Source organism: Solanum stenotomum, chromosome 10, assembly GCF_019186545.1.
Source record: "Solanum stenotomum isolate F172 chromosome 10, ASM1918654v1, whole genome shotgun sequence".
NCBI lineage: Eukaryota > Viridiplantae > Streptophyta > Magnoliopsida > Solanales > Solanaceae > Solanum > Solanum stenotomum.
In genome coordinates, this window is record NC_064291.1 from 28,936,786 (window position 1) to 28,954,751 (window position 17,966).

A 17,966-nucleotide genomic window follows, 5' to 3' on the forward strand; every position below is an offset into this window, starting at 1 on the left:
ATTATGTTACAAGCAATGAGTTATCTTTAATTTCCTAGTGATTTTCCTATGAGGTACGAAGAAGGTAATTTGAGTAATGAGGTACAAGTGTTGGATCAACTTGTTGAACGGGCCAATTATATATCTCGAAAATATTAGAAAGCTCAAAGTTAATCAAGTTATTTGAGAAATCATCACTATCAGGTGAGTCTAATACTGGTGTAAAATTCCCATCAAACATATTTGCACTAGAATTATTTGCATCCATGGATGATGATGAACTGAATTCCCTCCCATCGCATTCGTACATTTATTATGTTACAAGCAATGAGTTATCTTTAATTTCCTAGTGATTTTCCTATGAGGTACGAAGAAGGTTCATGGACAATGTTTATAAGATTGGTGGCTACATGGATGTCGTTGTTGAGGGCCCTTTTAGCTTTATTTTGTTGGTTTAGTCACTTCAAGATTTATGCTTATAATTCTAACAAAGAGTGGACTAGTAGAGTGGGACATGGGAAACAAGACTTTGTGCATAGACTTTTCAATGTTGCTTATTGTGTGTGAAAACTTCACCAGCCACAACCTCATAGAGTAGAGTAGTGGGAGATGTGATGGTAGGTTGCTGACTTGGAGGAGGTAGAGTAATGGGAGAGGTGGTGGTTTTGGATACGGTGGTGGAGGAGATCTTAGAGAGGGTGGTGATTTTAGTGGTGTTTTAAGTGGAGGTGTTGGTGGTGGAAAAAAATTGATTTGGGTAAAAGAAATGGGTTATAAGATTAAGTGGGCCGGATTGGGTTAAATTGAGTAATGGGAGAGGTGGTGGTTTTGGCGACGATGGTGGCTTTGGTGGTGATTTAAGTGGAGGTGCTGGTGGTGGAAAACAAAGTTGATTTGGGTAAAAGAAATGTGTTATATGATTAAGTGGGTTGGATCAGGTTTAAATTGGGTATTTTAAGTAAAATTGGGTAAGTTTAGTTGATTTGAGGTTTTCCATCCAATTGAGGGGCACACATGATGAAATTAGTAATGGCAGGGGTAAGAATAACTTCATTTTAATGATAAGGACATAGTCAACTAATAAAACAAAGTTGACGGGTATTTTTGACCCTTTTCCCTTTAATTAATGAATAAAAGTATAGGGGTAATTTTGACCCCTACAACTTCTTTGACTATATATCTTGTTATCTTGGTATTTTATTATTATTATTTCATACACACTCATTTTCTTAAAACTGCCAAAGTTTTGGACACACAAAAATAGCTCCCAATTAATGCCTTATTTGTTTGCAATTAATGATGGTCTTAAGTTTAATCATTTATATCTGAGTCATTAAGTTTGTTTGTTTTCAAAGTCTGAATCTTAATCATTAAGTGCATTTATTTTTCTCATTTTACAATCACTTAACGAGTCTGAATATATTTGAACGGTTAAGATCTATAACAAAGTCTTAATATCATTAAAATGCCTATTGTAGAATTTCTACAAAGATGTCAGTTCACCACTACTCCACTACTCCACTACTTTCACCCACCACCCACAATCACCATTTCAGCAATTACCATCACCGTCAATCACCACCACCTACTATCCATAACCACCTATTGTCCACAACCACTACCCTCAGTCCAACCACAACTGTCAATCACTAATCGTCATCACAATTAACTATAGTTTGCAATCATGACCACCAACCATTATTACATCCACTAATCAGTATCGATAATTACCACCATTAGACACAGTTATATATCGGTAACTGCCATCATCAGTCACCGCCGCCATTAACAATTCAAATCATTCCACTAGTAATTATCAACCGCTACCAACATCAACCACCATCATCAGTCAATACCAATCCAAATTGCCACGGACTATCACCATCTTTAGTCATCATCAACACCAATTGTGATATAAAAATCAAACAAATACTAATTTGATCTAACATGTGCCAAGTGCCAATAAGGAGGAATTAAGGGGGCAAAGTAAATAAGGTGTAGAATTCTAACATGTGCCAAGTGCCAACCAGGAAGGAATTGAGGGGCAAAGTAAAAGTGAATATGAAAATAGAGGACCTCAAAATTTATCTTAATTGGCAAACAACCGCTGGCGCTGTGTTAGAAAACTCATTTTTGAAGCAATTGATCTCCATATTTACTTTGTGAATCGAGGAATGCTCTCATTCCAAATTTGATCTCTTGTCCAGTTAGGGAAAACATGGAGAGCATCTTGCCGACGACATCGTTCTCTTCTTCTTCTTCTTCTTCGTCAAAATCAGATAGGCGATCAAAATCAAAATCTACTCAAACATCATCTAAAACTTCACTAGTAATGGCGTTAATTTCCTGCTTCGCTTGGTTATATGTCGCCGGAAGGTACATTTTTTTTATGTGCAGTCACACTCTTCAATGCTTTGATTAATGGCTACTACCTATAAAGTTTAATAATCTGTTGGGATTATTGTTTTTAGGTTATGGCAAGATGCAGAGAACAGAGTGTTATTAGCTACTCTTTTCAAGAAGAATTCACAGCAGGTTTTTTTTCTATATTCAGACGAATCTATATCACCTGATTCCCACAGATTTTACTTGATTTTTCTAAATTTTAAACATGTCAAAACATTTGTGCGGTTATAAAAGCTTGTAATTAAGGGGAAAAAAGGAAGGTTTAATTAATTTATTTTTTTGAATTTTGAACTACGTCATTTTTTTGGAACCGACTTAAAGGATAATAGGGTTAGATAAACTGGAAGTGAGAGAGGAATAGTTTTATATAAATCAGGACACCATGGAGTATTTTCTAATTTCTTAGAATGAATTTTCTTGGGGAAGGGAAGTCTTCGAGTACTGTGAAGTGCTATTGTGGTGTCTCGATGATAGGGAAGACCCAATTGTTACTGTATTTGGAAATGCTCTGGAGGTTACACTATGGATTATATATTGATGGGACTTATTAAGGGAAAATGAAATGATCCTAATGGTAGCAGCCCATTTGATCTATATAATATAGGATTACTGTAATGATTTGTTTTTTCTCATCATCTTTTAGATGGGCTATCAGATTAACTCCGGTAAAGGGTAGTGTTCTCTAGATGGTAGAAGTTTTTCCTTGCATGTTCATGAATTACTAATGGTCTAAGCAGTGGCTTGAAGATTGGATCTTTGAAACATATAATAGTGCCATGAATAGATACAGTGTTGTGAAAGGCGAATGGAGAGAGGCGAGGCAACCCTTCATCGCCTTTTACCTTTGTGGCGAGGCCATCTTCAAAGGCAACTCCATGGCGACAATGGCAACAAAGGGGAGAGGCGAGAAAGGTGTCACCTTTAGTAGTTTCTTAAAACAAGGCGACCAATTTAGGATTTTAAAAATTAAAAGGTAATATTAGGGTTTTTTTTTCCAAATTTGCATAGTTGCACTGCGACTAAACTTCTCCGGCAACCAAACAGCCTTTTCTGATGACTTGAAGTGGGCAAAACCTTTGCCTTAAGGAAAAGTGTATAACCCAAGGCTACGAACCATAAGGAGAGAGGCTAGGTCTCAATCAATAGAAAGAAAACGAAATAGATCCACTTCATTTATCACAATGAATTCTATTTGTTGGATACACTGTTTTCAATATAAATATTGAATATTGAAAAAATCGATTTCAAAAGAAATTTCATAATTGAGATGTTTGCCTATCCTCCTATTTTGCAAAAATGGAAACTTAACCAATACGTATTTCTTTTTTTCTTCTTCAGATTTCTTCTTCCTCTTCTTCCTCTGTTTCTTTTTCCTCCTTCTTCTTCTTCTTCAGACTTCAAAGCTACTTCTATCTCTGTTTTTTTCTCACTATTTTGACTCTTGTTATGTTTTTTCTCATTCAAGTTCTAGACTTTTAGTATGTACTATCTATTTTCCGTTTTTGAATTGAAATATTTTGAGATTTTGGTTATTTATATATGTCATTAAATATTTTAATTTTTTGGTATTAATTAGCGCCGCACTTCAAAAAAGGCGAGTGCCTCGCCTTGTGGCGAGGCAGATCCTTGTCGCCTTTTGTTGCCTTTTGTCATCTAAAACACTGGTTTGCAAATTATTATTTGCTGCTTTTAAATTGCTAATGCTGATGTTGTTCGCATTTTCTAATGGTGTTGGCTTCAACAGTTATGTGCTTTAAAGCACCTGATCTTACTTATTTAGCTAGTTCTTTTGCCTGGTTATTTCTTCTAAATATTGCTTTTTGTATTCATATGGCAGAGACCAAAGATGCTGACAGTGGAAGACAAGCTAATGGTTTTAGGATGCAAGTAAAATTTTCAGATTCCTCTGTTCTTTGTCTTAATATAAGTGCATATAGCCATATACAAGCATGTGCAGACCATTGCTTGAGCTGACTTAGGCATCCTGTATGTTTTCCAGGGACCTGGAGAGGAGAATAGTTGAAGTTGAAATGGAATTAACAGTGGCTAAGAGTCAAGGTTACCTCCAGAATCAGTTGAAACAGAGTGGTTCGTCTTCAGGCAAACAACTTCTGGCTGTTATAGGAATTTATACGGGATTTGGAGGTCGATTGAGGAGAAATGTGATCAGAGGGTCTTGGTTTCCAAATGGTCAGTCTCTATATTCACTTTGCTTTGGGCATGGATTTTTTTTCCCTAAAACATATGTTCAAATACAATGATATGCCATCATTGATGGATGACTAGTCTTATGGTACACACTTTGCACATATATAAATACAATTAACAATATAAACTTGATGTACAATAAATAAGGATAATTTATATACAACAGGATTAGAAAAATAGTTTTTGTGAGCACTATGGGCAATTGGGGAATGTAGAGCTCATTGAGCAGAAAAGTTTGGTTGATAACTTGGGTAGGGGATCCTTGATGTGATTTTATAGTCATCGAGAGCTCCTGATTTTCTTTGTTTCAACTGACTTAAATTTTAAGAAGATAGTTAAATGACAATTCATGCAATATGAAATCTATATTTATAAGGTCAGAATGTCGGATAACATTTTTTCGCATTTAGCCTTTTTAACATATAAATATAGATTATGTAAGAGGATAATATTGTTTCACACAAAACTATAATTTTAATAAATCTGATAACTTATAGGGTAAAAGTAATATAAAACATTATACATATACCATAAGATTATGGAAAAATTATCTTCAAAGTGCTTCCAATCCTGAATAACATTTTTTGAATAAGAATTTTTTTTAATCTTAGCTTCAAAGTGATGTTTTGCACCAGATTATAAATTATTTTAATAGGTTCACCAAATATTACAATACTTCATTCTACCGCTATTTTGTAGAGTTTATTAAACAATATAATATGTGAGAGAAAGCACGTCAAACTTTTGATAGTACATAAAACTGCAAAAGTAGCTCAAACAGTCAAGTTAATAGGATAGTTTAAGTTACTCCTTCCACTCCAAATTAATAAAACTCCCTGTTGTCCAAAATAAATGAACTTTTCAATTCCCAAGAGGTTATTAATTACTCCCTCCATCTATTTATACTCGCCCAATATTGACTAGGCACACTCCCGTAAGGAGCAATAAATAGAGCCTTTGAATAATGCCTTTTGATAAGTAATGGAAGATGGTTTGACTGGCCCCATGAAGATGGAAATGTTTTTTTTTCATCTCTTTTATCTTTGTAGATGACATGATATCACGATATATCAATGTTATTAAAAGCAATTGCTTTGTTGCTTAAAGCGAGGCAAGATGCGAAATGATGGTTTATCGTTTCTTGAGTGAAGTTGTGCGCTTCAACAATTACACTCAAAGTCACTTCTTTGGATCTCAACTTTGAGCTGTTGGGTTAACTTGGAAAATGTTGTATATGAGATGGTGAAATTAGTTATTTTACTTGAAGGGAAGTTTAATAACTATTGTACTGAATACCTAAATGTTTAGTATTTTTTAATTTCCCGTAAATTGAGCGGTCCACTTCAAAGAAGTGTATGCTTCACATCTAGCTTTTTGCTTCAACACTCATAAACTTTTTGCAATTCTTGCTTTTCGTTTTTAATGACAGATAGAGTTATTGGCCTAACTGATGCAAGTAAATTTTGAGCTAGAAACATTTGGATTAGCTAAAATTGGGGCATAGTTTCTTTTGAGCTGACTGCAATAACTAATGATTCTAAAAATATCATTGATTGTGTTTATTTTCTTTAATGTTGAAACTTAGTTTGGAGTCACGACTTTGGTTGCTCAAAAGTAGAGGTGGCAAAATTAGTCCATGAAATCATAACCGCTCATTTATTAGCTCAACCGAACCTATTTCAACCCATCAAAATTTGGGTTGATATCTAGCCCAAATTGATCCATGGGAAATCTTGTCAAAATATTTTTTAAAAGACATTTTTTATTTGATATGTTATATATAGCCATAGAGCCGAGGGTGTATCGGAAACAACCTGTCTACCTCTGAGGTAAAGCTAAAGTCTGCATACACTCTACCCTCCCCAAACCCCACTTTGTGGGACTATATTGAGTATGTTGTTGTTGTAGTATATATAGCCATAATATTTTTTATTAGATACTAAATTTTTTTAAAAAAAGCAATTAAAACTTGGTACGAATTGGGCGAGTTGGGTTTTGACCTGCATTTTAGCCCATTCAGCTCAAGTAACTTTTGGGCGGATCAATAGCCTGCCCATTTTTTAACTCAGCCTATCTTGGCCTGCCCAAATTCAGTCCAACCCACCCATTTTCTACCTATACTCATAAGTTTCTCATGCTACTGGATCAATTATAAAAAGGGGAAAGAGTCAAATTTTTCTTTATACAAGCGCTGAAATTGAGCGACTTTGTCTGTATTTATCCCCCCTCTTGGGTAATTATCTCATTTTTTACCTTGACCTCTACGGAAGCTCCAATGTGAGGTTCTTTTTAAACCTAAGTCAAATGTTGAGGGGTAATTTGGAAATTTTTTATTAAAGAATTTGGACACGTGGAGTCTACCCATTTCGTGCTGGAGCTCCCTTAATGACAAGGCCAAATAAATATGATTTGCTAACGACTAGGGTATAATGGACCAAAAGTGTAATGGAGGGCAAATTCGAGCAATTCCAAATAGTACAAAGGCAAATCTGGACATTTTCCTTTTAAAATGTCTGGTATTGCTGGTGGATCTGATACATCTATATTTTCTTTTCCCTGACAGTTGATGCTTTGTCAAAACTTGAAGAAAGAGGAGTGGTCGTGCGATTTGTTATTGGTCGGAGGTTTGTGCTACATACTGAAAACTGGAAATATGCATTTCTACTTATGTGACCTTTTAGTGGCTTTGTTCATCTCTGGATTTTTTGAACTTGGCAGTCCCAACCGAGGTGATAGCTTGGACCGCAATATTAACGAGGAAAATCGGGCGACAAAAGATTTCTTGATTCTAGTAAGTTTGTTAGTATTCATTTTTGTCTAACCTATCTGTATCTTTTTGTGGCATAATTTTACTTGGGCTCCACCCAAATAGTTGATGCATAGACATGTTGGTTGCAGAAAGGTCATGTAAATAATTTAAGTCATGTGTGTAAATGATCATTAGAGCTTAGTCTGTACACATTCTCCTAATTATTTTTACTGTCATGTCAACTTGTTCCATATGCAGCTTACTTTTGCTTAACTATGTTTTTCCAATTATTAAAAGGGAAGTCATGAGGAAGCTCATGAGGAACTGCCCAAAAAGGCTAAATATTTCTTTAGCTCAGCAATACAAACTTGGGATGCAGAGTTTTATGTGAAAGTTGATGACAACATTGATGTTGACCTTGGTAAAATCCGTGCTTATCTTTCCTCTAGAATTACGTTTAATTGCCCCTATATTTGAGCTTTTCTAATATATTTTTTAACTTTATTCTATCAGATGGGTTGATTGAGCTCCTCCAAAAGCGTCGTGGTCAAGATAGTTCTTACATTGGATGCATGAAATCTGGAGAAGTAGTTTCGGAAGAGTAAGATTGTCTTTCAGATTTTGCTCAGCTTAATATCATGTATGCAATACATTAAGCATTAAAGTTTCACCTTTTCCAGGGGAAAGTCATGGTACGAGCCAGAATGGTGGAAATTTGGAGATGAGAAGTCGTAAGTATTACTGAGTCCTAGGAAGCTGATGCATCCTTATTGCTGTATATGGTACTCTGGCCTTTATATTAGCTTATGCTTATAGGGTCCAAATGACTTTAAGTCTGTTTATGGGGAGGAATAAACCAGGTTTATATCCTCTCACATCACAAATTATGCATAGTAATTTTAGTTGTTAGATGTTTTGATTGGAATGATTTTCATTTGGTTGAATTAATATTTCAAGTGTCATGGATGTATCATGTATCTATCTAGCCAATGTACAAGGTTTTCTGGATATTGTTTTAGTAAACTTAATCTTTCTGCCTATCCTGTCACTTAGATTTGATGTTCTTGAGCTGAGGGTCTCCTGGAAACAGCCTCTCTACCTCCACGAGGTAGTGGCAAGGTCTGCGTACTATTTACCCTCCCCAGACCCCACCTAGTGGGATTTCACTGGGTTGTTGTTGTTGTTGTTGTTAATCTTTCTGCCTATCTTCCTATGAAGTGGCAGATCTAGAAACTTGGAGCTGCTCATAAAAGAAACTAATTTATCATACCTGACATCTAGTTACATTATTTTGTTAAATTAGTCCTCAATTGAATAGGGTTAACATTAACAATTTACTAATTTTGGCAGCATGCTTAATTTTTATTTTTATTTTGATAAAGTTAAAGTTGTATTCTTCAGCATTAAGGGTATGCTGGCTACCTCCAAAAAGTTACAAGCTAAAACCATAATTACATAGATCCTAGGAAATCTACCAACTGTTCTACTTCTTCTATACCATCTTCTTTACACCAAAAAAACATGTTAATGTTTTTCAGCTGCTTAATTGTTTTTCAGCTGCTATTTGAATTTTCCTTAGTTGTCCTGTAGGTGCTGTGCTTTTGGGTGTTTTTTGTGTGCATGCTAATTAGAATAATTATATTCCTCTTTCAAAATGAAACTTTCAACTGGTGGTTTGGGCCAATTTCCCATTTTCCACATTGCCAATGTACCTTGCCGAATTTCTTGGTTCCTGTCACTCCTCTCTACTCTAAATTGACATGAATTTCTTTTCAGGTACTTCCGACATGCTGCCGGTTCAGTTCTGGTGCTTTCTAAAAATTTGGCTCAGTATATTAACATAAACAGGTTAGCTATAGTTTCTTGGAAAAAAAAGGTTGGCCATACATGTACAGCCTGCTTTGATTTTGCCTGAATGCTTATGTGTTTCAGTGGCAGCTACCAATTAATTCGCCGAATTTGTTATTAGGGTAGGAGACAAAATAGGGAGTACAAAGAAGTTTAGTCATTTGATATATGCAGATGATACTATCATCCTATGTGAGCCAGAAGGTGAACAACTGAATTACATCAGATTGATTCTGATCTTATTTGAAGCAGTTTCAGGTTTAAGGGTCAATTGGGGAAAAAGCAGCCTGATCCTAGTCAAGGAGGGGCCTCAGATTCAAGGATTGGAAAGCATTCTGGGGTATAAAGTAGAGAAATTGCCAACAACCAATGCCACTAGGGAGAAAACATGAAGCTTTGGAGATATGGGATGGAATTCTAGAGAATGCTGAGAGAAAGTTGTCAAGATGGAAGACTCAATATCTATCCTTGGGGGGTAGAGTGATCTTGATACACTCTTTTTTAGATTCACTGCCTACTTATGTTATGTCACTATTTCCGATTCCTCCAAAAGTTGTCAAAAAACTAGACAAACTTGGAAGAACCTTCCTCTGGAAAGGAGAGAAAGAGGTATAGGGCAAGGGCTACTGTCTAGTGAAATGGAATACTGTGATGCTGAGCAAGGAAAGAGGGGCACTGGATATTAGAAATTTGGGAATCCTAAACAACATCCTTTTAATGAAGTGGTTGTGGAGGTATACTAGTGAGGAAAGAACACTATGGTAGGAGGTGATAGTGGCAAAGTATGGGTAATTAAACCCATGGTGTTCAGAGGTAGTTTCAGAACCCTATGGATGGGGACTATGGGGGACAATCAGAGCTTTATGGAACTCTATGGAAGAAAATGTGCTTCTCAAAGTTGGAAATGGCAACAAGAATAAGTTCCGGAGAGATGGATGGATTGATCAAATTCCTCTTAGTGAGTTATTGCCAGATCTTTATTCAATCTGCAACAATACTGAAGCCAGAGTATATGAATGCTGGACAACTCAAGGCTGGGACCTGTCTTTCAGGAGACTATTGAATGATTGGGAAGTGTATAGTGTAGCTTCTCTACACTGAAAAATTGGGGGGAACCAAACTAGTCACAAATGCACCAGATAAAGTTATATGGAAGCACACAAGGATGGTAACTTCACAGTAAACAATGCTACAAGAAAGGAATGCAAGTCGGGGTTGGAGGCTACCATCATCACTGGAAGAGTATTTGGAGAGGACTGAACCCCACCAAAGTGAAATGCTTCATTTAGTTAGTCATCAAAAGAGCCTGCTCAACTCAAGAAGGCCTACAGAAGAAGGGACTGCAACTAGTCCTTGGATGTTTCCTATGCAACTTGACTTGGGGAAACAAAAGATTTATTCCTACACTGCAAATTCTTTACGCAGATCTGGAAGCTTGTCCTCAACATCACAGGCTCCAGCTGGACTATGCCTGAATACACTTCTGTCCGCTTTAGTTGATGGATCAGAGGGGGGTGGGGGGTGGGTGGGTAGCAAAACTCGAAAGAAGTGGTGGAAGCTGATACCCTCATGCATATGGTGGTCAGCGTAAAAGGAAAGAAATGGGAGATGTTTTGAAGATAGAACTAATTCCATTCACAAAGTTAAGTGGAATTGTGTAGTATCCGTACTTTTTTGGTGTAAACAACTCTGTATAGAAGATGTGGATCAATCTATAGAATTAATAGAGAGCTTATAATTTTGGTTAGGGCTGTAAATTTTTTAAGGTGGCCAGCTTGTCCTTGATGTTAAAGAATACAACTTTACCAATGTTCCAAAAAAGATGAAACCTTCTATTGGAAAAGCTTAGGCTTACCTAAAATACCTTTAGAAGGGCCTAAAGTAGCTTTTCAGTCTCTATATTTAAGAAAAAAGGTTAAACTACAGCGAAAGACAGAAAAATAGTATTAGTCCACCAGCACAAGAACAGTAAAAAATGCCCTTAAATTTGTCATTATTGCATTACTGTAGATACTTACCAAAACAAAAATTAACTATAGATTGATAACCGTAAACACTGAAGAAGATTTTAAGAACTCAAATTGTACAAGACCCAATAGTAAGACTTTGAATATTTGATAGGTGTCTAGTAATAGTGGAAAGGCTTGGCCGAGACTTCTAAATTACCTAAGAGAATCTGATATCATCCCCTATACGGAAATTCTTGGCTGGGTTGTTCCTTTTGATGTGTTAGGTTGACAAAAACTGACTAGTTCAAGTGTCTTGTATCTGTTTATAAGTGTTCAATTTTTCTGTTATGCAGTGCTTCATTGAAGAGCTATGCACACGAGGATATATCTATTGGATCATGGATGATGGGTCTTCAGACAACTTACACAGATGACAGCCGCCTATGCTGTAGCACCACCACCAGCCAAGGTAAACAGTTGGTCTTATTTGTGCTGATATGAATCAGGTTTAAGTATTTTGGCTCTTGATCGTTAGAGAGTATTCTTGACAATGTTTTTGTTGACTGAGTGTACATGAAACGGTAGATACAATTGAGGGAATATAGAAACAATCACAAAAGTAGAAAGTGAGGAGCCTCAACAATGACTAGTTCTATGTATAGGGATAGTAAAAGGATCCTATGAGAAGAGATTGAGACCAAAATTATTTCTTTCCCCATCTTGTTTGTATAAATTCTTCTTTTGCTAGATTGAGTTATTTATATTATGGAATGTTGGCCATTGTATTCAATGTGTTAAAATCTCAGAACTCTCTGTTTTCCAGACAAGGTGTGCTCATTGGCTTGAACAGGAATGATGTTATTCCATTCCATCTTGCTGGGTGACAACTTTCCATTTGTTTCTATTGGAGCATTCCATGATTCGAAATGGAAACATGCTGTTTCTGGCTCAGGTAGTATTAACATTCTTGCTGACGTAATTCAGCTATTATATACATGGAGTGGGCAAAATCCTTTACAGGATATGTACACTACTATTGGACTAGAGAGTGTAAATCTTGGAGAACTTCAGTTTCTTAAAGATGGAAATAGTTGCTGATGAAGTGATTAAATTAGTGAAACATGATTTTGTCCTTGCCGTGATTATATTCTTATATACAATTTGAAGATCTACCTGTTAAGCCCTTTCGTATCCATAAAAGGAACAACAAGGAGGAGAAGAGGTAATGGAAGTCCAGTGATAGCTTTTGCATAATTCTTGGTCATTTTAGGATAATGGAAAGCAAAATGTAGCTGACGTAATTTTCATAAAATTTGCAGTTTTAAATCCGTTTGTCAGCAAGACGGACCCTTCTGCTAATCACTTTGCCAACTGAATTCTTAAATTCATTACAACACTATTTTAAATCCCACTAACCATTAACTAAACCTATGCGACAATAATGTTGCTGAGTTGGAAAAATGCTTGATTGCATGTGTTTAGAAGCGAGTAAATATGATATTTTACATTATAAAAAACACTGAATTTTTAAGAAACAATTTTTTTAATTTAAAAAAGCTATTTCTATTTCAATACGTGATTCAAATTTATTCGGAACTCTAATGCAAGTTCGAATGGAAAACCAAAATCTCTCCCCTCCCCCTATCCCTCAACTTTCTTCTTCTCCATCCATTATCTTCTTTTTCTTCGAAGTCACCCACCACACCCTCTCTTTTTCTTAGCCCAATCTCCTCTTCTAATGCAAATCAAACACTCCATCCCTAATCCTTTCGTTTTGCCCCCCACCCTTCAAAGTTTTTAGTTATTTAGATTCTAAAATATTGAGACTTATTTGTGTTAGTTGGGTTCAAAGAGAATGTGTGGGTATGAGTTAGCATATAAGGTGATGGTGGGTATTAAAATTTTAAAAACTCCATTGATAAGTTTGAAGAGCATTTGTTATTGTGAATTTGTCAAATTAATCAAAATTGTGATTGAGACTCATTGGGTTTGTTTTGAATGAACTTGTAGTTGAAATTTCAATTCAAATGGGGAATAATTTCATCATTTGGCACTAATTTGATGCTCAAGTTGTGAGTAAATATGAATAACATGACTCTTTGAGAATTCTTAAAATTTGTAAGACTAACATATTTGATTTTTTTAATATTTAATTTCTTATGTGTCATTAAAAAATGATGTGAAATTATGTGTGTCATCAATTAGATTGCACGCACTTTGACCAGATAAGAAAAAAATTTAAAATATTATATTTTAATGCATTTAAGAATTCAATAAAGAAATGAAAAGTTTCAACTATCACCAAATTCAACGGCTCATAGAATGACTTGCATTAATATGTATATTGATGGTATGTAACATTCGTTTTTATTTAATAGAGACCTCACATGTGCTTTTTGATTATGGAATTATTCATAAAGCAACTATGGTGATTGGTGATTTGACGTTCAAAATTTCGAGTTAATGATATATTTTTCAATGATATCGGCAAGTGGCAGAGAAGATAATATCCCAAATGTAGATCATAAATTTAAAATTCTCTTACATGCCTTTTTGATTGAGCTCGTCATACGAGACTTGTCCAATTTTACCTTGTTAGTGTGGTGTGCGAGCTATTTATTACATTGAAGCATGAGTTATTCTATACACACATAAACCCAAACCCAAAGATAGTGACAGTAAGTTCCCTAGTAAAAAAAAAATATCTATCTCAATGACGTTACTATTAGATTAACTCCCTCCTATATAACATGATTTGATCCATCTTGCATCTTTTTTGCAGATCACAAAATCGCAACATAATTTGTAAGATCCAGCAATGCATTGATTCATGGCTGAGCTGAAGAACAGATGTAACACATTTTGGTTGAAAACCGCTAGTTTCTTAAAGGAGTCAAACAAAAGTTGCAACTTTTGAGGATAGTGAAGGGATGATTTTGACGAGAGAGAGTTGTTCGGACCTTACTTTCAACCCAAAAGTTGCGAGTTCGAGTGTGGGAGATTCTAGGGGGAGTGAAAACAAAGAAAAAGTAGGGATGTTTTTTTTTTTTTTTTGTTAATTACATACTTGTGCAAGGATGTAGTTTAAGTTTAACTAAGGTATAAATGAGGGATGTTTACAGCATGTGAAATGGAGATTAGCAATTAACCAACAAAAAATACTAATAATTAAGCAATCACATCATAGATAAATCAGTTGGTACTTCAAATACAAATTGCAAACAATCCCAAACATCAATAGATTACCAAATACACTATGCATTATTCAGTATGATACAAACAAACAGCAATTTAAAGGGTAAAATTTATTCTTAATTGCACACGTTAATTTTGTCTTTACACAAACAGATCCATGAGAAATACGCAGTAAATTCATTCATTCATTCATAAGAAAACCCTATATTTATTCATAATTCCCAGATCCAAAAGTAATTAAGAAATCACAGTTCCAACAATGGAATACTTAGCTTCAAATTTGGTCTCCCAATCATTGAGAACACCCATTTCTTTCTCAGATAACCCATCAAGAGATGGAGAAACATCTTCTTCGTTCTTGCTCATCTTTGCAAGTGCTCTGCTTGCATCTTTTCCGGCGAACATACAGTAAGGCCCACCGGGACCATAGAACGAATTACCGGCACTCACATCGAAGATTCGACCTTTGATTGCCACGTAAATTGGCTTTGATGGATCTGATCCGTCATATGCCTTGAGCTCATCGGCTGTAAGCTCCATGATTTCTAAATGAGTTTTGGTATCGCTTTACTTGTGGTGGGTAGCAAGTGATGTGATACTTATCCTTTTCTGCTTTTTTTTTTTTTAAAAACTTTAAGTAGACCATAAAGGTCTTTATTTCATAAATAAAAAGGTCCAGGACTTGAACCGACCCAGGCCCAAAAACAAACAAACAAGAAAAAAAAAAGGAGGAAATATCAGTTCCAGGACCTGCCATGTCCGGACCTCAAAGATAACCAAAAAGGGGAACAAAAATGCTTCATCTCCTTCATCACAACTCTATCAACCATGGTTAGAGAGCAGCAACGAAAGAGAGATATCATGAGCTTCCAAATCAGCATCCAACTCCGCTCCAGTCATTGAAAGTTGTTGAGCTTAAGGTCTTTACACCTAAGACATTCCAAGTCTCACGAATGCCATGAAAACAATCTTAACGAAGACTTCTTCTTCTCTACAACGACAGATCTGGTGAGTTCCTGATGATTTTAAAGCTTTTGATGTATAAACCATCTTCCTGTCCCTTTTGATAGTCGACTTCATATGGACTCAAGCCTCACCATAGTCTGCAAATTCCTAAAAGAAATCACTTGGTAAGATTGAGTTCTTCACGATCCATATCCCTTTATGTGATTTCACTTTTATTGTTGTCATGCCCTTATCTACCTGCAATTACAGAACAATGTTTCGCCATCTTCCTCGACCCTCAGCAAATTGAGCTTAAAGCTGATACCACTGCTTGAAGTTCAAGAAAAATACGTACTTTATTTATCTGTAAAAGCTCTTCATACTTGTCATTGTTGCATCTGTTTGTAAGATCCCGAGTCTGCGATATGACCTATTTTATTGCTATCTTCGTTGTATGACCCTAATTAACAAAAATCTCCATTTTGATATCTTCTTATCCTGAGATTAGGAAGTTTTGCTTTTTCTGTGATGATGCCTCTAGCTTCCCTTGGTATATCTTGAATATTTGAATATGTTAGTATTTGAGTCCCTGCAAAACAGAAAATGTCATTAGTAAAAAAATCAGCCAACTGATTTCCTTCTCTGAGTGTATGTTCCACTGTCACCTCCTTGTCCTTCATAAACATCTTGATCCTCTTGACTTCCATCACTATGCCCCAAGGGATTTCCCAGCTTCAATCCAGAATATTCTTAAAAGATAGAGAATCAGTTTCAAGTGTAACATGGAGAAGATTGTGTTGTACACAATACTCCAACCCCAATCTTAAAGCCATCACTTCTGCCACTAGATTCGAACCATCAAATAATCTCCTTACTTCAGCATTAATTAAGTTCCCTTCTCCATTCCTGATACAAAAAGCCCCAGAACTTGGGCCTGGATTTCCCTTCGAAGCTCCATCAGAATTGCATTTAAAGGACCACATCTCTGGAAGCTTCCACCCTACTGTTCTGCAACCAAGGGTGGGAATGTACTCCTCCAAAAATCTTACTAACCCAAGCCAAGATGTTGGTAAGTTTTTGAGCCAGGGGTAGTTATACTTGGCTAACAGAAACAAATTTCTGTTATTTCTAATTCTATGCCCACATATGACATTATTCCTCCATGATTAATGGTGTTTCTCCTCTTCCAAATCTGCCATATTATAAATAAAGGCACTGCATTGAAGAGTATTTGCAACTTAGGTGTTCTTTCTGCATTCCACCATTTCATTACAGAATCCCTTAATTGTAAAAAAGGACCATTTATCCCCCCTGCAGCTGCAAAATTACCCCATAGCCTGTTAGCAATTGGACACTTAATAAATAAATGTTCAATTGTTTCCCTCTCATTTTCAGCACAACATTTACAAATTAGTTCATCACATATCTGGCTTCTTACAAGCACTTCCCCAATAGGAATTCTCTTAATCCAGAACCTCCAAACCAAGAAGGACACTTTGAAAGGCATTCCTTTTATCCACTACTTCTTGTAATCCCGTAGAACATCACCTGGTTGTCTTAGTATTTCCCAAGCGGACTTGACTGTGAATTTCCCAGAAGGATTAAGCATCCACCAGGGTTTGTCCCATTCTGTTGACCCTTCTTCAACCATAAGATTATGCTGGATGTGATTACTAACCTCCTCTGGAAATAGCATATTTAGTACATGAGGATTCCACCTCCCATTATTGACTAATTGATTGACATCTTCAAACTGGTGAGATCTTCTGTTAGTCACTGGGAGATAATATTGTAGAGCTCCAAGCTTAGTCTAGTTGTCATACCAAATGTTAGCATTCCCACACTTTGGCTCCCACCAAATTTTTTTATCAACATAATTTCTGGCTTCAATCATATACTTCCACGTCTGATAACCCCCTTTCCATTCTACCACCGAGGAGCATACCTTTTGCAATACTTATTCCACATGAAGATAGTCCACATTGACTTTTGAGTCCTAAATATCCACCATAGTTTAGCATGTAATGCTTTTGAAATATCAAACAGTGATCTAAAGCCTAGACCACCTTCTTCTTTAGGCCTGCAAATAACATCCCAAGCAACCCAATGTTTGTTTCTGCCCACCTCCTTGAAATTCCATAGAAATCTTGCAAACATTCTATGTAACTCATGAATCACACATTTAGGAGGATTTATAGCAGACAATAGATATATAAGAACATTATTTACTAATACAGATTTACCTCCAAAAGAATGGATCTTCCCTTTCCAGGTTTGCAATTTGTTATGTACCTTTTTATTGAGATCTGAATAGTGATTCTTTCTCTGTCTGGCATGTCCAATTGGACACCCTAAGTACATCAAAGGAAATTTTCCTCTGGGGAATCCTATACAACGTTCCACCTCCTAGATCACAGTTCTAGCAGTTTTATCATGCACATAAAATAAACTATTCTCCTTATTGATCTTCTGCCTTGACTGTTGCTCATACTCCTCCAAAGTTTGCATCACTAACCTCAAAGACTTCTTATCTGCAGAAACAAATAAGATAGTATCATCTGCATATGACAAATGATTAATGTTATCACTCCATTTTGGCATCCCAAATCTCTTGAAGTCCTTATTCTCAAATAAAGAGTTTAGGGCTCTAGCCAACACTTCTGTAGATAAAATAAACAGAGCAGGAG

At 35.9% G+C, this 17,966-nt stretch overlaps 2 protein-coding genes across 2 annotated transcripts; one reads left to right on the forward strand and one right to left on the reverse strand.

Annotated features, from left to right (window-relative positions):
* Positions 1–2,113: 2,113 nt before the first annotated feature.
* LOC125842306 (hydroxyproline O-galactosyltransferase HPGT3) lies at positions 2,114–12,285 on the forward strand. The gene is made up of 12 exons (XM_049521585.1): positions 2,114–2,355; positions 2,451–2,514; positions 4,223–4,272; positions 4,385–4,575; positions 7,157–7,217; positions 7,312–7,384; positions 7,640–7,763; positions 7,856–7,943; positions 8,023–8,073; positions 9,119–9,190; positions 11,493–11,608; positions 11,963–12,285. The coding sequence occupies exons 1-12, from the start codon at positions 2,198–2,200 to the stop codon at positions 11,983–11,985; spliced, it is 1,071 nt and encodes a 356-aa protein (XP_049377542.1). The 5' UTR covers positions 2,114–2,197; the 3' UTR covers positions 11,986–12,285.
* Positions 12,286–14,433: 2,148 nt separating this feature from the next.
* On the reverse strand, positions 14,434–14,945 carry LOC125842508 (probable steroid-binding protein 3). The gene has a single exon (XM_049521808.1). It carries the CDS (start codon positions 14,872–14,874, stop codon positions 14,572–14,574), a length of 303 nt encoding a protein of 100 aa, XP_049377765.1. The 5' UTR covers positions 14,875–14,945; the 3' UTR covers positions 14,434–14,571.
* Positions 14,946–17,966: the final 3,021 nt, after the last annotated feature.

Excerpts from the sequence above, each read along its gene's own strand:
- LOC125842306 (XM_049521585.1), top strand. The coding sequence starts at position 2,198 with ATGGAGAGCATCTTGCCGACGACATCGTTCTCTTCTTCTTCTTCTTCT. Across the intron at positions 7,944-8,022 it reads GGAGAAGTAGTTTCGGAAGA|GGGAAAGTCATGGTACGAGC; the intron begins GTAAGATTGTCT and ends CACCTTTTCCAG. Across the intron at positions 11,609-11,962 it reads TAGCACCACCACCAGCCAAG|ACAAGGTGTGCTCATTGGCT; the intron begins GTAAACAGTTGG and ends TCTGTTTTCCAG.
- LOC125842508 (XM_049521808.1), bottom strand. The coding sequence starts at position 14,874 with ATGGAGCTTACAGCCGATGAGCTCAAGGCATATGACGGATCAGATCCA.